Below are 16,342 nucleotides of genomic sequence, written 5' to 3'. Positions count from 1 at the left end.
GTTGAGAGAACATTTGGGCCAGAAATTTCATGACAGGAAAGCGGTGTGAGACGGGACACGTCTGTGGAGCAGCCGACAGCGACGTGGAGGAGGAAGAAGATGAACAAGACAGCCGTACAAATGACCGCCTCTTTTCTTTTCTTACCACCTCCAGCTCCAGCTCCATCGTTTTACCGCTTGTTACTGCTACCTCCGTTCCGTGGTGGTCATGGCGGCTTGCCTCTCCCCCACGCTCCCTCGCCAGGCCATCCACCGTCGCCGGTGCTGGACCCCCAAGCCTTCCTCCTCCCCCTCCACGGCCACCTACAACCAGCGCCACCGCTGCCGGAACATCGGAACTAGCTCCGGCGCCATCTCTGCCCGCGCCTCCCCTGCGGCCCCTGTCACCCAGGGCCTTGACGCCGATGATTTCCGCCACCCGCTCGACAAGCAGGTCAGTTCCTAGCTTTGTACTAAATCAACGACAATTAATATGGATCGAATGGAGTACTTTATATTTCTTTTCTTTTTCTCTATGTGTTGTTTGATTTGGTGTTCTTCTCATACGGATATAGGTATGCATGCCCCTAATCATCTTCTTGTTTTGCAGAACACTTTGCTGCTCAAAGCAATTCCAGGGCTCAATGATATAGGCAAGGCTTTGCTAGGTACTCCAATTCTCTGTTTTCCACCTATCATTTCATACCCCAAGATGATCTGCTTGCAGAAGCTAACATTATTTTGCTGATGCAGGGCCGGTTTCTGAGCAAGTTATGGTTCTTCAAAACATCGGATCGTCCGTTCTCGTCTCTGAAAACCAGGTCCCTCTGTCAGATCTTAGAACTTACAGTACCATTTCTAAAAATCACCATGTTTTAGTGCACCCGGACTGAATCCACAACCTGTTGTTTGTCTTTTAGTTGCCTGAACTTCACCAGCTTATGACCGAAGCTGCGAAAATCCTGAACACGGAAGCACCCGACTTCTACATACGGCAAAACCCTGTCCCTAACGCTTACACCTTGGCGATAAATGGGAAAAGGCCGTTCGTCGTCGTCCACACGAGCCTCGTGGAGCTGCTCACTAGAAAGGAATTGCAGGTAAGAAAAGACCATCCAAATAGGCTGGTGAATTATTAACACATGACTAGTAACCGCTGAATGTATGCGAATTACTCATGTGGAGTTGTGTGTTTTGGTTAGGCTGTTTTGGCACATGAGCTGGGTCACCTCAAGTGCGATCATGGAGTCTGGCTTACCTTTGCCAACATACTAACAATGGGGGCATACACTGTCCCTGGTAGGCCCTCTATCTTTCTTATTCCACACAATGTCATGTAATTGGCAGGCTGCTATGCGATTCATCTGATGGTAACTGCATGTGTTCACTCCCTTCAGGTTTGGGTATGGTTGCCGGGTTCCTTGAAGAACAGCTGTTCAGGTGGCTGCGAGCCGCGGAGCTGACCTGCGACAGGGCGGCTCTTCTCGTAGTACAGGACCCCAAGGTACCATTTTCTAGCAAACTACTCCCTCCATTCCTAAATATTTGTCTTTCTAGACATTTCAAATGACTACTACATACGGATGTATGGAGACATATTTTAGAGTGTAGATTCACTCATTTTGCTCCGTATGTAGTCACTTGTTGAAATGCCTAGAAAGACAAATATTTAGGAACGGAGGGAGTAGTTCTTTTCTTCTTCTATAAGTTGATAATAATCACTGATTCATGTAAACTGTTTTAACAACATCCATCATCTAATCTGACTCTGAATCTGATACGCCCATGTTTACATTACTGTCAAGAGGTTGTCATCTCAGTCCTGATGAAGCTCGCGGGAGGATGCCCGTCCCTGTCGGACCAGCTCAACGTGGACGCCTTCCTGGAGCAAGCCCGCTCCTACGACAAGGCCTCGTCGAACCCGGTCGGGTGGTACATCCGGTCAGTTTAATTCTGCATGAACCTGTGAACTTGTTAGGCTGCATCTTAACTGACATTGTGAGACTGTTGTGATGATGAACAATGTGTTGTGCTTGTGTGTTGCAGGAACGCTCAGACGAGGGAGCTGTCGCACCCTCTGCCCGTGATGCGAGCCCGCGAGATGGACGAGTGGTCGCGGAGCCAGGAGTACAGGACCCTGTTGCAAAAAATGTTTCGGTAGCCAGTCAATCTGTGTATGAAATGGATTGAAATAGAAGCTAGCTTTGGAGTGGTGGTGGTGGTGGTACAAAACTAAGGAAGCAGTAGAGCTGAGTAGAGTGTGTGTGTGTGTATATATATACACACACACACACACACCAATACATGCAACTGAAGGTAGATTGGGTGCAGTAAATGTTTTAAACCTTTTGAATAACCATTTATACGTTGCAGTCTATTCACTATTGTATTACACACAAGCTGTGCGCTGATTTCTTTTATCTTTTTTGCAAGTTGTGTGTTGTTGAATAGGGTGTATATATACATCAATACATACATGCAACTGAAGTAGATTGGGTGTAAATGTTCTATACGTGCCTTTGAATAACCATTTATACATTGCAGTCTATCCACTCTTGTAATACACACAAGCTGTGCGCTGATCTCTTTTATCTTTTTTGTAAGCTGGGCATTGTTGACTCCTGGTAGAATGTCAGAGTGAATCTGTGAGTAATTTATTTTTGTACCATGACTTGGTTTCTTTTTTTTCTTTTTCTTTTTTTTAATGCGGGTGACCATGACTTGGTTTCGATATCTTGTGGGTTTGAAGTCTTTATTTTTGTAGGGCGCATCTAGATGTGCCCTAGTTATTGCACATCTAAGTGAGTGAATCAAGCACAAAGAGGAAAAGAAAAAAAAGAAAAAAATATCCACACGAATCTCGATGTAAGATCAGTGACATAGGACTTAGATGTGCAATACTTATGGCACATCTAGATGTGTTTTAGCAAAACTGTTTTTGTAGCTACTTTGGTTGGTTTTGGCCTTGATATAGCTTTGGAAGGATTAGCGAAAACATCTCTGGACAACCGGTACCGTCTAGAAGAAAAACAAAAGGATTGAAAAAGAAAACAAAAGACAGTGACCAAGAAAACGAGCTACCCCTATTAAGTTCCCCACATCCATGATCCATCCACCATCCATCCAGACCCAAGCAAAGAGTTAGGGGATAACGACGCAGTGCCAACCAGAACCAGCAGCGGCGGCGAGATGCTTCTTCCTCTTGTTGCCTCCTCCTCTGCATCCACCGCCTCCGCCGGCTTCTTCTCCGGCTCCGGCCGCTCCTTCCTCCGAGATGCTTCTATCGTCCCACATCACCACACCCACCACACCTCCAGCTCCGGCTGCAGGGTAGGTAAGATGTACTTATATTCCAGTGATCTCTCCTCTTGCCTAGCCTGTTGAACTGAACCAATCAACCTTGGCAATTCAGAGCTTAATTCAGGGCGTGAGCAAGGTGGGGTTGCGGTATGGATCGAATCCCCTCCTCCTACGCTCGTCGTTGGCCCCTCCTCCGTCGCATCATTGCTTCCGACGAGCACCCGCCGGCGGCAGAACAGTCGTCGTTGCAGCAGCAGCAGCTGCTGCTGCTGCTGACAGCAACTACTGCCTAACAGCAAAAGATATAGTGCGTGCCCCCTCCCTCCCTACCACTCTCTGTTCCTTCAGGGACGGCCTACCTAAGCTATCACCAAATTAACTGAATCTATTGTACCACGTGTAGCTGAGTTAATGGTGAGAGTATGTATGTTCGTCTGCCTCTGCATGCAGCGTTGTGTGGTGGTGGACATCGAGGGCACCACCACCCCCATCTCCTTCGTCGCCGACGTGCTCTTCCCCTACGCGCGCGCCAACGCCCGCGCCCACCTCGCCGCCACATACCACACCCAGCAGACCCGGGAAGATGTCGCCCTACTCCGCGCACAAATCGACGAGGATCTGGCAGAGGGGGTCACCGGCGCCGTCGCACTCCCACCGCCCGACGACATCGACCAGGACAAGACCATCGATGGCCTGGTGGCCAACGTGCAGGCCATGATCGACGCGGACCGGAAGCTCACGGCGCTCAAGCAGCTGCAGGGCCGCGTGTGGCGGCGGGGCTTCGAGAGCGGCGAGATCAAGGGGGAAGTCTACGACGACGTCGTCCAAGCTCTCGCGGAGTGGGACGCGAATGGCATCAAGAGCTACATCTACTCCAGTGGCAGCAGGGAGGCGCAGCGGCTCATCTTCGGCAACACCGCTGCCCACGGTGACCTCCGGCGATACCTCTCCGCCTTCTTCGACACCAACGTCGGGTACGCATACGGTAGCAATGTAACATCATCGTACATTCCACTTCATCTGCATTTGAACCCTGATGCCATGGATGCTGAGGTTGCAGTGGCAAGAAAGAGTCTCGCAGTTACTACGAGATCTGGCAGACTCTCGGCGTCGACAGCCCGTCCCAGATACTCTTCCTGACCGATGTCTACCAAGAAGCCACCGCCGCAAGGGATGCAGGTCAGCAGAAACCACACTGATCACACCATTCCATCCCTTGTTTTAATTTCACTCATCAATTCTCAAACAGCATTTTATATATAACTGAATAGAACACGGCATTTCGTTCAAAAAACCTCCACACTCACGCTATCAAAAGCAGCCAGTAATATATGTTTGAGACTCGGGATAAACAAGCAGCGCTTCATAAAATAAGCTGCGTTCGTAGATCCATAGTGCTTGTCTTTCACATACTCACAGGTGGCTTCATTCATCTACTGGTTTTGCAGGTCTTGAGGTGCTAATATCGATCAGGCCTGGAAACGCGCCGCTTCCTGAGGATCACGGCTTCCAGACCATCACGTCGTTTGCTCAAATCGCCACCTGAATGCCACAGAGAGCTCACCCCTGCCATATGTGCACAAGAGTATCATTTATAAAGGGAAACCATCTGATCTCAAAGCTCTCTTTTTTTTACCGTGTACACTAGAGCAGTTGCAACTCATTAAGTTGCAACCACAAGAGTCGGTACAATTGTCTCAAGCCCTTGTGTAAAACCATGACTCGCTATCAGCAGGTTTCCTAAAAGCAAACACATGTGGGTATTTTATCAAAACCCTGGTACTGAAATTCGTCCATGAAATATAAGGTATTGAGTGATTTTACAAGTGTCTGGTTCAACACCACGCATTAATAAGAGAGTGAGACGAACCTTGTTCTCGTTTTGCATCTACTTCAACATAACATGGTATCCAGTCAAACGCAAAAATTGGCACATGTATTTCCTCAGCCTTGAATGACTGCCATTACAAATGTACAAAAAGGTAAACACACATAAATTGCAGAAAAAGGGCAACTAATCAGCAGCACAAGAATCCACCGTGTGGCAAAAACATGAGATAGCAATCCATGCTCCCTCACCTCAACCTTGCATTTCAATATCTGTGGATTCAATCTCCATACTGTTTGATTGAACAGAAGCTACCAGATCCTCAATTCTCAGAGGAGCATGCCTGGCAGCATACTGGAACAAAACCTGAAACACACAAAATCAACAAGTTAGCTACATGTGGTGGGTACAGGAACATTGATTGAAACAGTGCATGGTCATGTCGTCACTTACTTTGGAGTGGCTGTCAGCAAAAGTACGAGAGCGGTTCAACTTTCCGGCAAGTTGCAGCTCACCAATCTCCATCTTTCCATCCACAAGTTTCACACTTTCATCTCTTACACTGAAGCGAAGAAGGTTCCCTGGCCGCAGGTTTGACTGCACAAAAAGCACGATCACATTAGTATGTTTGTGCTTAAAACATATTCAGAAGTGGGATACAGACAGGCATCACTGTACAGGAAGGCATGTAAAATGAGAAAGAGCATGTGACGGCCAAAAAATCAATCTGTCAAACCTAAGTGTGTCACCACAGAATTAAGGAACGAGCATGGACATGAACCAGATGATAATAATCAGCTATAAGATGATGCTCTAAGGCTCTACATGGTAGGCCATGTGGCGACACATTTGAAGAATTGAAGTTTATTTGCACCTAACAGGGAGGGAAACACCACGACTCAAATCCTGCATGCTAATTTACTCATATTTTGTGGAAATAAGCTGCATTTTGAAATCGTACCTTCTGGATAAATTCGTTGTCCAAGCTACCAAATGCAATTGGAGGATCATCAGAAGTAACTAGCTTTCCATCCTCTTGCAGCTCCAACACAACCTGATAGCACAGGACAAAGGAAGGTCAGTAAAACTATTAAGGGATGAAGTGAAGCGGTAGCAGGCACAAAAATTACCAAAAAAATTCATATTTTTAACAAAAGAGTAATCTATAGTCGCTACAACATGAATCAAATAATAGAGAAAAAAACTTACATGTTGCTCAGTTGGAACTTGTCCCTCGCTATCTGTATCAAGAAGGTATTGGCTGCAGGTATTGTCTTTCCATACTAATGTAAGGGGTGTGATTCCAGCTTGATAATGTGCATGCCTGATAAGAGAACAAAATCACCTAGATCGGTCAATTCAATGCTCTAAATTATAAAACGGAGTGAACATCTTACAGTAAAGGTATGGAAACAGAAGTTACCTGTTATAGAACAGCAAGCCATCTTTAACATAAGGTGTGCTTCCCGAATATGCTGTTTGAAGGCCATCAAGCGTGGACTCATACATAGGGACAACACTGAATCTATACCGATGGTATGCCGATGGAGGATCACCAGCAGAAGTCTCCGTAAGCTTGGAGTTCACCCAGAAAAATCTGAACTCGGCAGTGCAGTCATACAGCGAATAGCCTCGCCAACAAATCATATCAACGATGTAGTACGTCTCATCAGGCTGCAGCACAACAACACAAGATGCGCCACAAAGATTAGAAACAGGCCCGAAAGCAAGCAAGTAAATTAATCCAGCAACCAGTGGCATCAAATAAAAATTGTTCGCTTGGTTACCTCATGGAATATGCAGTCGAGGATAGAGTAGGAGCTTGCAGGGCCAGAGAGCCCTTTCTTTGACCCGTTGGGCAAGGCGGAGGGGAACCGGTGAAGAATCGTTCCGTTACGGAGCCTGCTAATCGTGATGCCGTTCGACGACACGACCATGCATCGTTTGCCAGCAGGTCTGGCAGAAACATGCCTGCATATACAGAAAAATTGTTGAAACAATGTCAATCCTTCTTCATCTGTAATAACATGACTTGTCAGTCTAATGCTAGTGCTATTTCACAACAGTCGGCTAAAGTAAGGTGTATTAATTGTAAGCTAGCTAGAAGATGCACAAATATTGGCATATTGCTACAGTAGGGTGAGGATGAACTAGCAAGGGTATGTGTGTTGCTATCCATAATCAAAGAGTCATCTTTGGAGGGGACTAGAGCCGAATCGAATGAAATCGAGACGAGGGGGGAGATGGGGAATTACCAGTCGCGGGCGAGGTGGGGAGGGGCGTCGACCATCCACTCGGGGAGCATGATCTGGCGGGCGAACCAGCGGCGCTGGTCGGGGCCCCGGAGCTTGGCTGCGGCCGACGCGACGTCGGCGACGGTGGGATCATGGCCGCGTTCGTCGCGGGCCTCGAGGGAGGGCGGGGGCTGGTCGGCGGCGGCGGGGGGGGAGGGTTGGGGAGAGAGCAGGGAGTTGGCGAGGCTGCGCGCGCGCGCCTGGGCGTCGGCGCGGCGGGCGGACTGGGTCTGGAGTGCGGAGTCGCGGCGGCGCTGCTGGTCGGAGATGGCCGGGCGCTTGTAGGGGCGGCGGGGGTCGTGCTGCGGCGGCGCCATGGCTGACTTCGACGGAGGAGGACGGCTTCGGGTTCGGGGGCCTTTTTGACCGAAGCGGGCTGGGTTATCCAATTTCACCTTTTCTTTCCCCCGAATTTGGTTGGAAGCGGGGCACGATCAGATGCGGATTCGGAAGAGTTGAGGTAGGAAAACCTAAATCCAAAAACTTTCGGAAATGATAAGCACCTGAGGTGCGATCACATGGCAAATCAAACGTTTTTCACGGCAATTTTAATGATGCAAGAATGGCAAGTTAGTTGACACGCACGGTAATTTTTCATCAGAAAATAAACTGAAGCACGAAGTCATCATGCTTGTCAACTAAAAGTATCATTCTTGCGTCATTGAACTTGCCATCGAAAACGTTCGATTTGTCATGTACTCACACCTAATGCTCGGGCACTATCAGATTCCAGAAAAATTAGAATCTCTCCCATAGAAACACACTAGCAACTCCCCTGACCATATTTGGCGGGAGCCAGCTTCCTGAATATTCACTGGCCGGCGCTTGAGTTCAGCAGTTGCATGACGACCGAAACGTCGCCGGAGATCGTCGGGTCGCCGCACCACCTTCCCATCCCGCCTCGTAGCTGGCTACCCGCCAGACCCGCCACTCCGGTTCCCCTGCCCTCGGGCACGCAACAGGGGCTGCAGCCCGAGCCAACCACGGTGTCGTCGGCCCTCGCTGCCACCTCTGCCCTCTGCGCCTCGCCGACTCCTGGCACCATCGGGAGGGGTGGATGTAGGTGAGAGAGAGGGGGGGATGATCCATTGCTACTCGCGTAGGATTTGTTGGATTTCCTGAAGAGGAAATGTGATGTAGCACGACAGCAGAAAGTATTTATCTTAGTTAAGAAATAAGGTTTATTCAAACCAGTAGAAGGCACCAAGCTAACAACGTTGTTGCACACAAACAAATAAAATTGCTTGCACCCAACAGTGGAAAGGAGGCTGTTAATGCCCTTATTCTTGCTAGTTACAAGATTAAAAGCAAATATATAGTGATAGAGAAAACAGTAAGAAAGTAAAAGCGCAAATTGTAGGAGCTTTTGTATTAATGGAGATTAGACCCAAGGACATAGGTTCACTAGTGGCATCTCTCTCGAAAGCAGGTAATGGCATGATAACAAATTACTGTTGAAAAATTGATAGAATAGGGACATCTATAACTATGATCATTCATGGCATAATCTCATATAGGCATTATGTCTGTGATAAGCAAATCGTTAAACTTACTGACGTCTACTAATATTACTCCACACAAATGCCCACTATCCAACATGCATCTCGAGTTATTAAGTTTACAAGAAACAGAGTAATATGATAAGCAAGATGACATAATGTAGGTAGAAACCTAACAATAATATTAATCCCTATAGTTTTATCCTTAGTAGCAACAATACAATATATGTCTTTATCCTTCTTGTCACTAGACATGATCACTGCAAGATTTAACCCACTACTGTGCATCACTCCTGATACGTCTCTATCGTATCTATAATTTTTTATTGTTCCATGCTATTATATTTTTTTGGATGTTTTATATGCATTAAAATGCTATTTTATATTATTTTTGGGACTAACTTATTAACATAGAGCCCAGTGCCACTTTCTATTTTTTCCTTGTTTTTTAGCTTCGCGGAGAAGGAATACCAAACGGAGTCCAAACGGAATAAAATCTTCACGATGATTTTTCTTGGACCAGAAGACACCCAGGAGTCTTGGAGGTCAAGTCAGAAGAGCCACGAGGCGGCCACAAGAGATCCCATGTTGGGGCCTTTTCTGGCACCCTGCTGGAGGGGGATTCGATCACGGAGGGCATCTACATCAACTCTATTGCCCTTCCGATGAAGCGTGAGTAGTTTACCTCATACCTACGGGTCCATAGCTAGTAGCTAGATGGCTTCTTCTCTCTCTTTGATTCGCAATACCATGTTCTCCTCGATGTTCTTGGAGATCTATCTGATGTAATCTTCTTTTGCGGTGTGTTTGTCAAGATCTGATGAATTGTGGATTTATGATCAGAATATCTATGAATATTATTTGAATCTCCTTTGAATTCTTATATGCATGATTTGTTATCTTTGTAATTCTCTTCGAACTATCGGTTTAGTTTGGCCAGCTAGATTGGTTTTTCTTGCAATGGGAGAAGTGCTTAGCTTCGGGTTCAATCTTGCGGTGTCCTCACCCAGTGAAAAAGTAGGGGTAGCGAGGCACGTATTGTATTGCTGCCATCGGGAATAAAAAGATGGGATTTACATCATATTGCTTGAGTTTATTCATCTACATCATGTCATCTTACTTAAAGTGTTACTCTGTTCTTCATGAACTTAATACTCTATATGCAGGCAGGAGTCGGTCGATGTGTGGAGTAATAGTAGTAGATGCAGACAGGAGTCGGTCTACTTGACACGGACGTGATGCCTATATTACATAATCATTGCCTTGGATATCGTCATAACTTTGCGCTTTTCTATCAATTGCTCGACAGTAATTTGTTCACCCACCGTATTATTTGCCTTCATGAGAGAATCCTCTAGTGAAACCTATGGCTTCCGGGTCTATTTTTCATCATATTAGTTTCCGATCTACTATTTTGTAATCTTTTACTTTCCAATCTATACAACAAAAAACCCAAAAATATTTTATCTTTTGTTTATTTTTATTTATCTATCTCTATCACATCTCACTTTTGCAAGTGACCGTGAAGGGATTGACAACCCCTTTATCACGTTGGGTGCAAGTTTTTGATTGTTTGTGCAGGTATTGGTGATTTGTGCGTTCTTCTCCTACCGGATTGATACCTTGGTTCTCAAACTGAGGGAAATACTTATCTCTACTTTGCTGCATCACCCTTTCCTCTTCAAGAGAAAAACCAACACAAGCTCAAGAGGTAGCAGGAAGGATTTTTGGCGCCGTTGCCGGGAGATCTACGCCAAGTCAAGACATACCAAGTACCCATCATAAACTCTCATCTCTCGCATTACATTATTCACCATTTGCCTCTCATTTTCCTCTCCCCCACTTCTAAAATGATTTTCGAACAGATTTTCCTTTTCTTCGCCCTTCTTCCGTTTGTCTTTTCGTTTGCGTTTTGGTTGATCGTGTGTTGGATTGCTTGCTTTGTCACAATGGCTCAAGAAAATACCAAATTGTGTGACTTTTCCAACACTAATAATAATGATTTTATTAGTACTCCGATTGCTCCTGCCACTAGTGCGGAATCTTATGAAATTAATGCTGCTTTGCTGAATCTTGTTATGAAAGATCAATTTTCCAGCCTTCCTAGTGAAGATGTCGCATCCCATCTGAATAATTTCGTTGAGTTGTGTGATATGCAAAAGAATAAAAATGTGGATAATGATATTGTTAAATTGAAGCTATTTCCGTTCTCACTTCGTATCGCCCTAAAACTTGGTTTACATCTTTGCCTAAAAATAGTATTGATTCATGGAATAAGTGTAAAGATGCTTTTATTTCCAAGTATTTTTCTCCCACTAAGATCATCTCCCTTAGGAACGATATTATGAATTTTAAGCAACTTGATCATGAACATGTTGCACAATCTTGGGAGAGGATGAAATTGATGATACGTAATTTCCCTACCCACGGTTTGAATTTGTGGATGATTATACAAAAAAATTATGCCGGATTGAATTTTGCTTCTAGAAATCTTTTAGATTCGGCCGTGGGAGGTACTTTTATGGAAATTACTTTAGGAGAAGCTACTAAACTCCTAGATAATATTATGGTTAATTATTCTCAATGGCATATCGAAAGATCTTCTACTAATAAAAAAGTGCATGCGATTGAAGAGATTAATGTTTTGAGTGGAAAGATGGATGAGCTTATGAAATTATTTGCTAGCAAGAGTGCTCCTATTGATCCTAATGATATTACTTTGTCTACTTTGATTGAAAATAATAATGAATCTATGGGTGTGAATATTTTTGGTAGGAATAATTTTGGTAAGAACGCGTATAGAGGTAATTTTAATCCTAGGCTGTTTCCTAGTAATTCCTCCAATAATTATGGTAATTCCTACAACAATCCTTATGGAAATTATAATAAGATGCCCTCTGATTTTGAGAATAGTGTTAAAGAATTTATGATTTCACAAAAGAGTTTCAATGCTCTAGTTGAAGAAAAATTGCTTAAGATTTATGATTTGGCTAGGAGTGTGGATAGAATTTCTCTTGAGATTGATTCTTCAAAACTTAGATCTATTCCACCCAAGCATGATATTAATGAGTCTCTTAAAGCTATTAGAATTTCCATTGATGAGTGTAAAGAAAGAACCGCTAAGATGCGTGCTAACTGCTAAGCGAGATCGGTTTGTAAAAGCATGTTCTTCTAGTTTTCGTGAAAATAATGATGAAGATCTTAAAGTGATTGATGTGACTCCTATTGAATCTTTATTTTCCAATATAAATCTTGATAAAGATGGGACTGGAGATGAGTCAGCTTTAGTTAGAAGGTGTCCCAATGGTTCAGAGTTTTTAGATCTTGATGCAAAAATTGATGAAAGTGGGATTAGGTCAAGACTTTAAGCATCAATGAACCCACTCTTTTGGATTTCAAGGATTTTAATTATGAAAATTGTTCTTTTATAGATTGTATTTCCTTGTTGAAATCCATGTTGAGTTCTCCTCATGCTTATAATGAAAATAAAGCTTTTACTAAACATATCGTTGATGCTATAATGCAATCTTTTAAAGAAAAGCTTGAATTAGAAGTTTCTATTCCTAGAAAACTTTATGATGAGTGCGAACCTACTATTAAGATTAAGATTAAAGATTATGAGTGCCATGCTTTCTGTGATTTGGGTGCTAGCGTCTCCATGATTCCAAAAACATTATGTGATGTGTTACATTTCTGTGAATTTGATGATTGTTCTTTAAATTTGCATCTTGCGGATTCCACTATTAAGAAACCTATGTGAAGGATTAATGATGTTCTTATTGTTGCAAATAGTAATTACGTGCCCATAGATTTCATTGTTCTTATAGATTGCAATCCTACATGTCCTATTATTCTTGGTAGACCTTTCCTTAGAACGATTGGTGCAATTATTGATATGAAAGAAGGAAATATTAGATTTCAATTTCCGTTAAGCAAAGGTATGGAACACTTTCCTAGAAATAAAATGAAGTTGTCATATGAATCTATTATGGTAGCTACTTATGGATTGCATACCAAAGATGACAATACGTAGATCTTTGTTGTCATCCCTAGCTATGGGCGTTAAGCAATAGCGCTTATTGGGAGGCAACCCAATTTTATTTTTGTGTTTTTTGTTTTGCTATTGTTCTTGAATAAAATACACATTATTACCTCAGTAGTAATTATGTTTTGGTGTTTTAATTAGTGTTTGTGCCAAGTAAGATCTTTGGGATAGCTTACGGTGATAGTTGAATTGATCTTGCTGAAAACAGAAACTTTTGCGCTCAGGAAAACAATTGTCATTTTTATCAGAAGCTTGATAAAATATTGACTCTTTTGCAGAAGATTAAGATACAAATTGCCTCGGTTGTCCTATTTTTTTTAGAATTTTTCGAGTTATAGAAGTATCCGAGAGTTACAGATTGCTACGGACTATTTTGTTTTTGACAGATTATGTTTTCTTTGTGTTGTTTGCTTATTTTGATGAATCTATGGGTAGTATCGAGGCGGTATGAACCATGGAGAAGTTGGAATACAGTAGATATTACACCAACATAAATAAAGAGTGAGTTCACAATAGTACCATAAGTGGTGATTTATTTTCTTATACTAACGGATCTCGTGAGATTTTCTGTTGAGTTTTGTGTTGTGAAGTTTTCAAGTTTTGGGTAAGGATTTGATGGACTATGGAATAAGGAGTGGCAAGAGCCTAAGCTTGGGTATGCCCAAGGCACCCCAAGGTAATATTCAAGGACAACCAAGAGCCTAAGCTTGGGGATGCCCCGGAAGGCATCCCCTCTTTCGTCTTCGTCTATCGGTAACTTTACTTGAGGCTATATTTTTATTCACCACATGATATGTGTTTTGCTTGGAGTGTCTTGTATGATATGAGTCTTTGCTTTTTAGTTTGCCATAGTCATCCTTGTTGTACACACCTTTTGAGAGGGACACGCATGAATCATGATTTATTAGAATACTTGCTACCTCTTGAGCTTGCGTTGGTTTTTCCCTTAAACAGGAAAGGGTGATGCAGCAAAGTAGAGTAAGTATTTCCCTCAGCTTTTGAGAACCAATGTATCAATGCAGTAGGAGACAACAAAACAAGCCACCGAATGCCTGCACAAACAAACACCAACTTGCACCCAACGCAACAAAGGTGTTGTCAATCCATTCACGGTTATTTGCAAAGTGAGATCTGATATAGATGGATAAACGGTAAAGTAATATTTTTGGTATTTTTGGTTTATGGAACGGAAAGTAAAATACTGCAAAGAAAGTAAATAGGAAACTAAAATTGTAGATCGGAAACTTATATGATGGAAAGTAGACCCGGGGGCCATAGGTTTCACTAGAGGCTTCTCTCAAGATAGAAAATATTATGGTGGGTGAACAAATTACTGCCGAGCAATTGATAGAAAAGCGCAAAGTTATGACGATATCTAAGGCAATGATCATGAACATAGGCATCACGTATGTATCAAGTAGACTGAAACGATTCCACATCTACTACTATTACTCCACACATCGATCGACTCCTGCCTGCATCTAGAGTATTAAGTTCGTAAGAACAGAGTAACACATTAAGTAAGATGACATGATGCAGCGGGATAAACTCAAGCAATATGATGAAAACCCCATCTTGTTATCCTCGATGGCAATAATACATACATGTCGGTTCCCCTTCTGTCACTAGGATCGAGCACCGCAAGATTGAACCCAAAGCTAAGCACTTCTCCCATTGCAAGAAAACCAATCTAGTTGGTCAAACCAAATCGATAGTCTGAAGGGACTTGCAAAGATATCAAATCATGCCTATAAGAATTCAGAGGAGATTCAAATAATATTCATAGATAAGATGGTCATAAATCCACAATTCATCGGATCTCGGCAAACACACCGCAAAAAAAATATTACATTGAATAGATCTCCAAGAATATTGAGGAGAACATGGTATTGAGAATCAAAGAGAGAGAAGAAGCCATCTAGCTACTAGCTATGGACCCGTAGGTCTGTGGTAAACTACTCACGCTTCATCGGAGAGGTAGTGGTGTTGATGTAGAAGCCCCCCGTGATCGAATCCCCCTCTGGCAGGATGCCGGAAAAGGCCCCTAGATGGGATCTCACGGGCACAGAAGGTTGCGGTGGTGGAAAAGTGGTTTCGTGGCTCCCCTAGTAGGTTTTGGGATATTTGAGAATATATAGGCGGAAGAAATAGGTCAGTGCAGTCACGAGGGGCCCACAAGGGTGGGGGCACGCCTTACCCCCCTAGGCGTGCCCTCCGACCTTTTGGCCGCCTCGTGGCTTTCCTGACGTGCATTCCAAGCCCTCTGGATGTCTTCTGTCCAAGAAAAATCATCGCGAAAGTTTCATTCCGTTTGGACTCCGTTTGGTATTCCTTTTCTGCGAAACTCTAAAACAAGGAAAAAACAGGAACTGGCACTGGGCTCTAGGTTAATAGGTTAGTCCCAAAAATCATATAAAATAGCATATTAATGCATATAAAACATCCAAAACAGATAATATAATAGCATGGAACAATAAAAAATTATAGATACGCTGGAGACGTATCAGGCATCCCCAAGCTTAATTCTTGCTTGTCCTCGAGCAGGTAAATGATAAAAACAAAATTTTTGATGTGGAATGCTACCTAACATATTTATCCATGTAATTCTCTTTATTGTGGCATGAATGTTCAGATCTGTATCATTCGAAATAAAAGTTTAATATTGACATAAAAACAATAATACTTCAAGCATACTAACAAAATAATTATGTCTTCTCAAAATAACATGGCCAAAGAAAGCTTATCCCTACAAAATCATATAGTCTGGCTATGCTCCATCTTCATCACACAAAATATTCAAATCGTGCACAACCCCGATGACAAGCCAAGCAATTGTTTCATACTTTTGACGTTCTCAAACTTTTTCAACTTTCGTGCAATACATGAGCGTGAGCCATGGACATAGCACTATAGGTGGAATAGAAGATGGTTGTGGCCAAGACAAAAAATAAGGCGATAGTCTCACATCAACTAGGCGTATCAACGGGCTATGGAGATGCCCATCAATAGATATCAATGTGAGTGATTAGGGATTGCCATGCAACGGATGCACTAGAGCTATAAGTTTATGAAAGCTCAAAAAAGAAAACTAAGTGGGTGTGCATCCAACTTGCTTGCTCCTGAAGACCTAGGGAATTTTGAGGAAGGCCATCATTGGAATATACAAGCCAAGTTCGATAATGAAAAATTCCCACTAGTATATGAAAGTGACAATATAGGAGACTCTCTATCATGAAGATCATGGTGCTACTTTGAAGCACAAGTGTGGCAAAAGGATAGTAACATTGTCCCTTCTCTCTTTTTCTCTCATTTTTTGGGCCTTCTCTTTTTTTATTTCCTCACATGAGTCAATGCTCTAATAATGAAGGTCATCACACTTTTATTTACTTACAACTCG

General features: G+C 43.2%; 2 protein-coding genes across 2 annotated transcripts; one reads left to right on the top strand and one right to left on the bottom strand.

Moving 5' to 3' along the window:
* The first annotated feature begins 126 nt into the window (after positions 1-126).
* Positions 127-5,102, top strand: LOC125542715. The gene is made up of 12 exons (XM_048705877.1): positions 127-433; positions 590-647; positions 733-800; positions 900-1,079; positions 1,182-1,278; positions 1,377-1,483; positions 1,787-1,920; positions 2,026-2,136; positions 2,524-2,536; positions 3,730-4,253; positions 4,340-4,458; positions 4,728-5,102. Exons 1-12 carry the CDS (start codon positions 209-211, stop codon positions 4,823-4,825), a joined length of 1,734 nt encoding a protein of 577 aa, XP_048561834.1. The 5' UTR covers positions 127-208; the 3' UTR covers positions 4,826-5,102.
* On the bottom strand, positions 4,518-7,787 carry LOC125542712 (snurportin-1). Its single transcript, XM_048705876.1, has 9 exons — positions 7,363-7,787; positions 6,895-7,078; positions 6,531-6,781; positions 6,317-6,431; positions 6,069-6,161; positions 5,561-5,704; positions 5,359-5,473; positions 5,150-5,237; positions 4,518-5,019 (listed from the first exon to the last, which is right to left on the bottom strand). The coding sequence occupies exons 1-7, from the start codon at positions 7,716-7,718 to the stop codon at positions 5,360-5,362; spliced, it is 1,257 nt and encodes a 418-aa protein (XP_048561833.1). The 5' UTR covers positions 7,719-7,787; the 3' UTR covers positions 4,518-5,019; positions 5,150-5,237; position 5,359.
* Between the last annotated feature and the right edge of the window lie 8,555 nt (positions 7,788-16,342).

The sequence above is a fragment of the Triticum urartu genome, chromosome 3 (assembly GCF_003073215.2).
Source record: "Triticum urartu cultivar G1812 chromosome 3, Tu2.1, whole genome shotgun sequence".
NCBI lineage: Eukaryota > Viridiplantae > Streptophyta > Magnoliopsida > Poales > Poaceae > Triticum > Triticum urartu.
The sequence above is the reverse complement of the archived record's forward strand: the minus strand, read 5'-3'. Positions and strand labels throughout refer to the sequence as shown.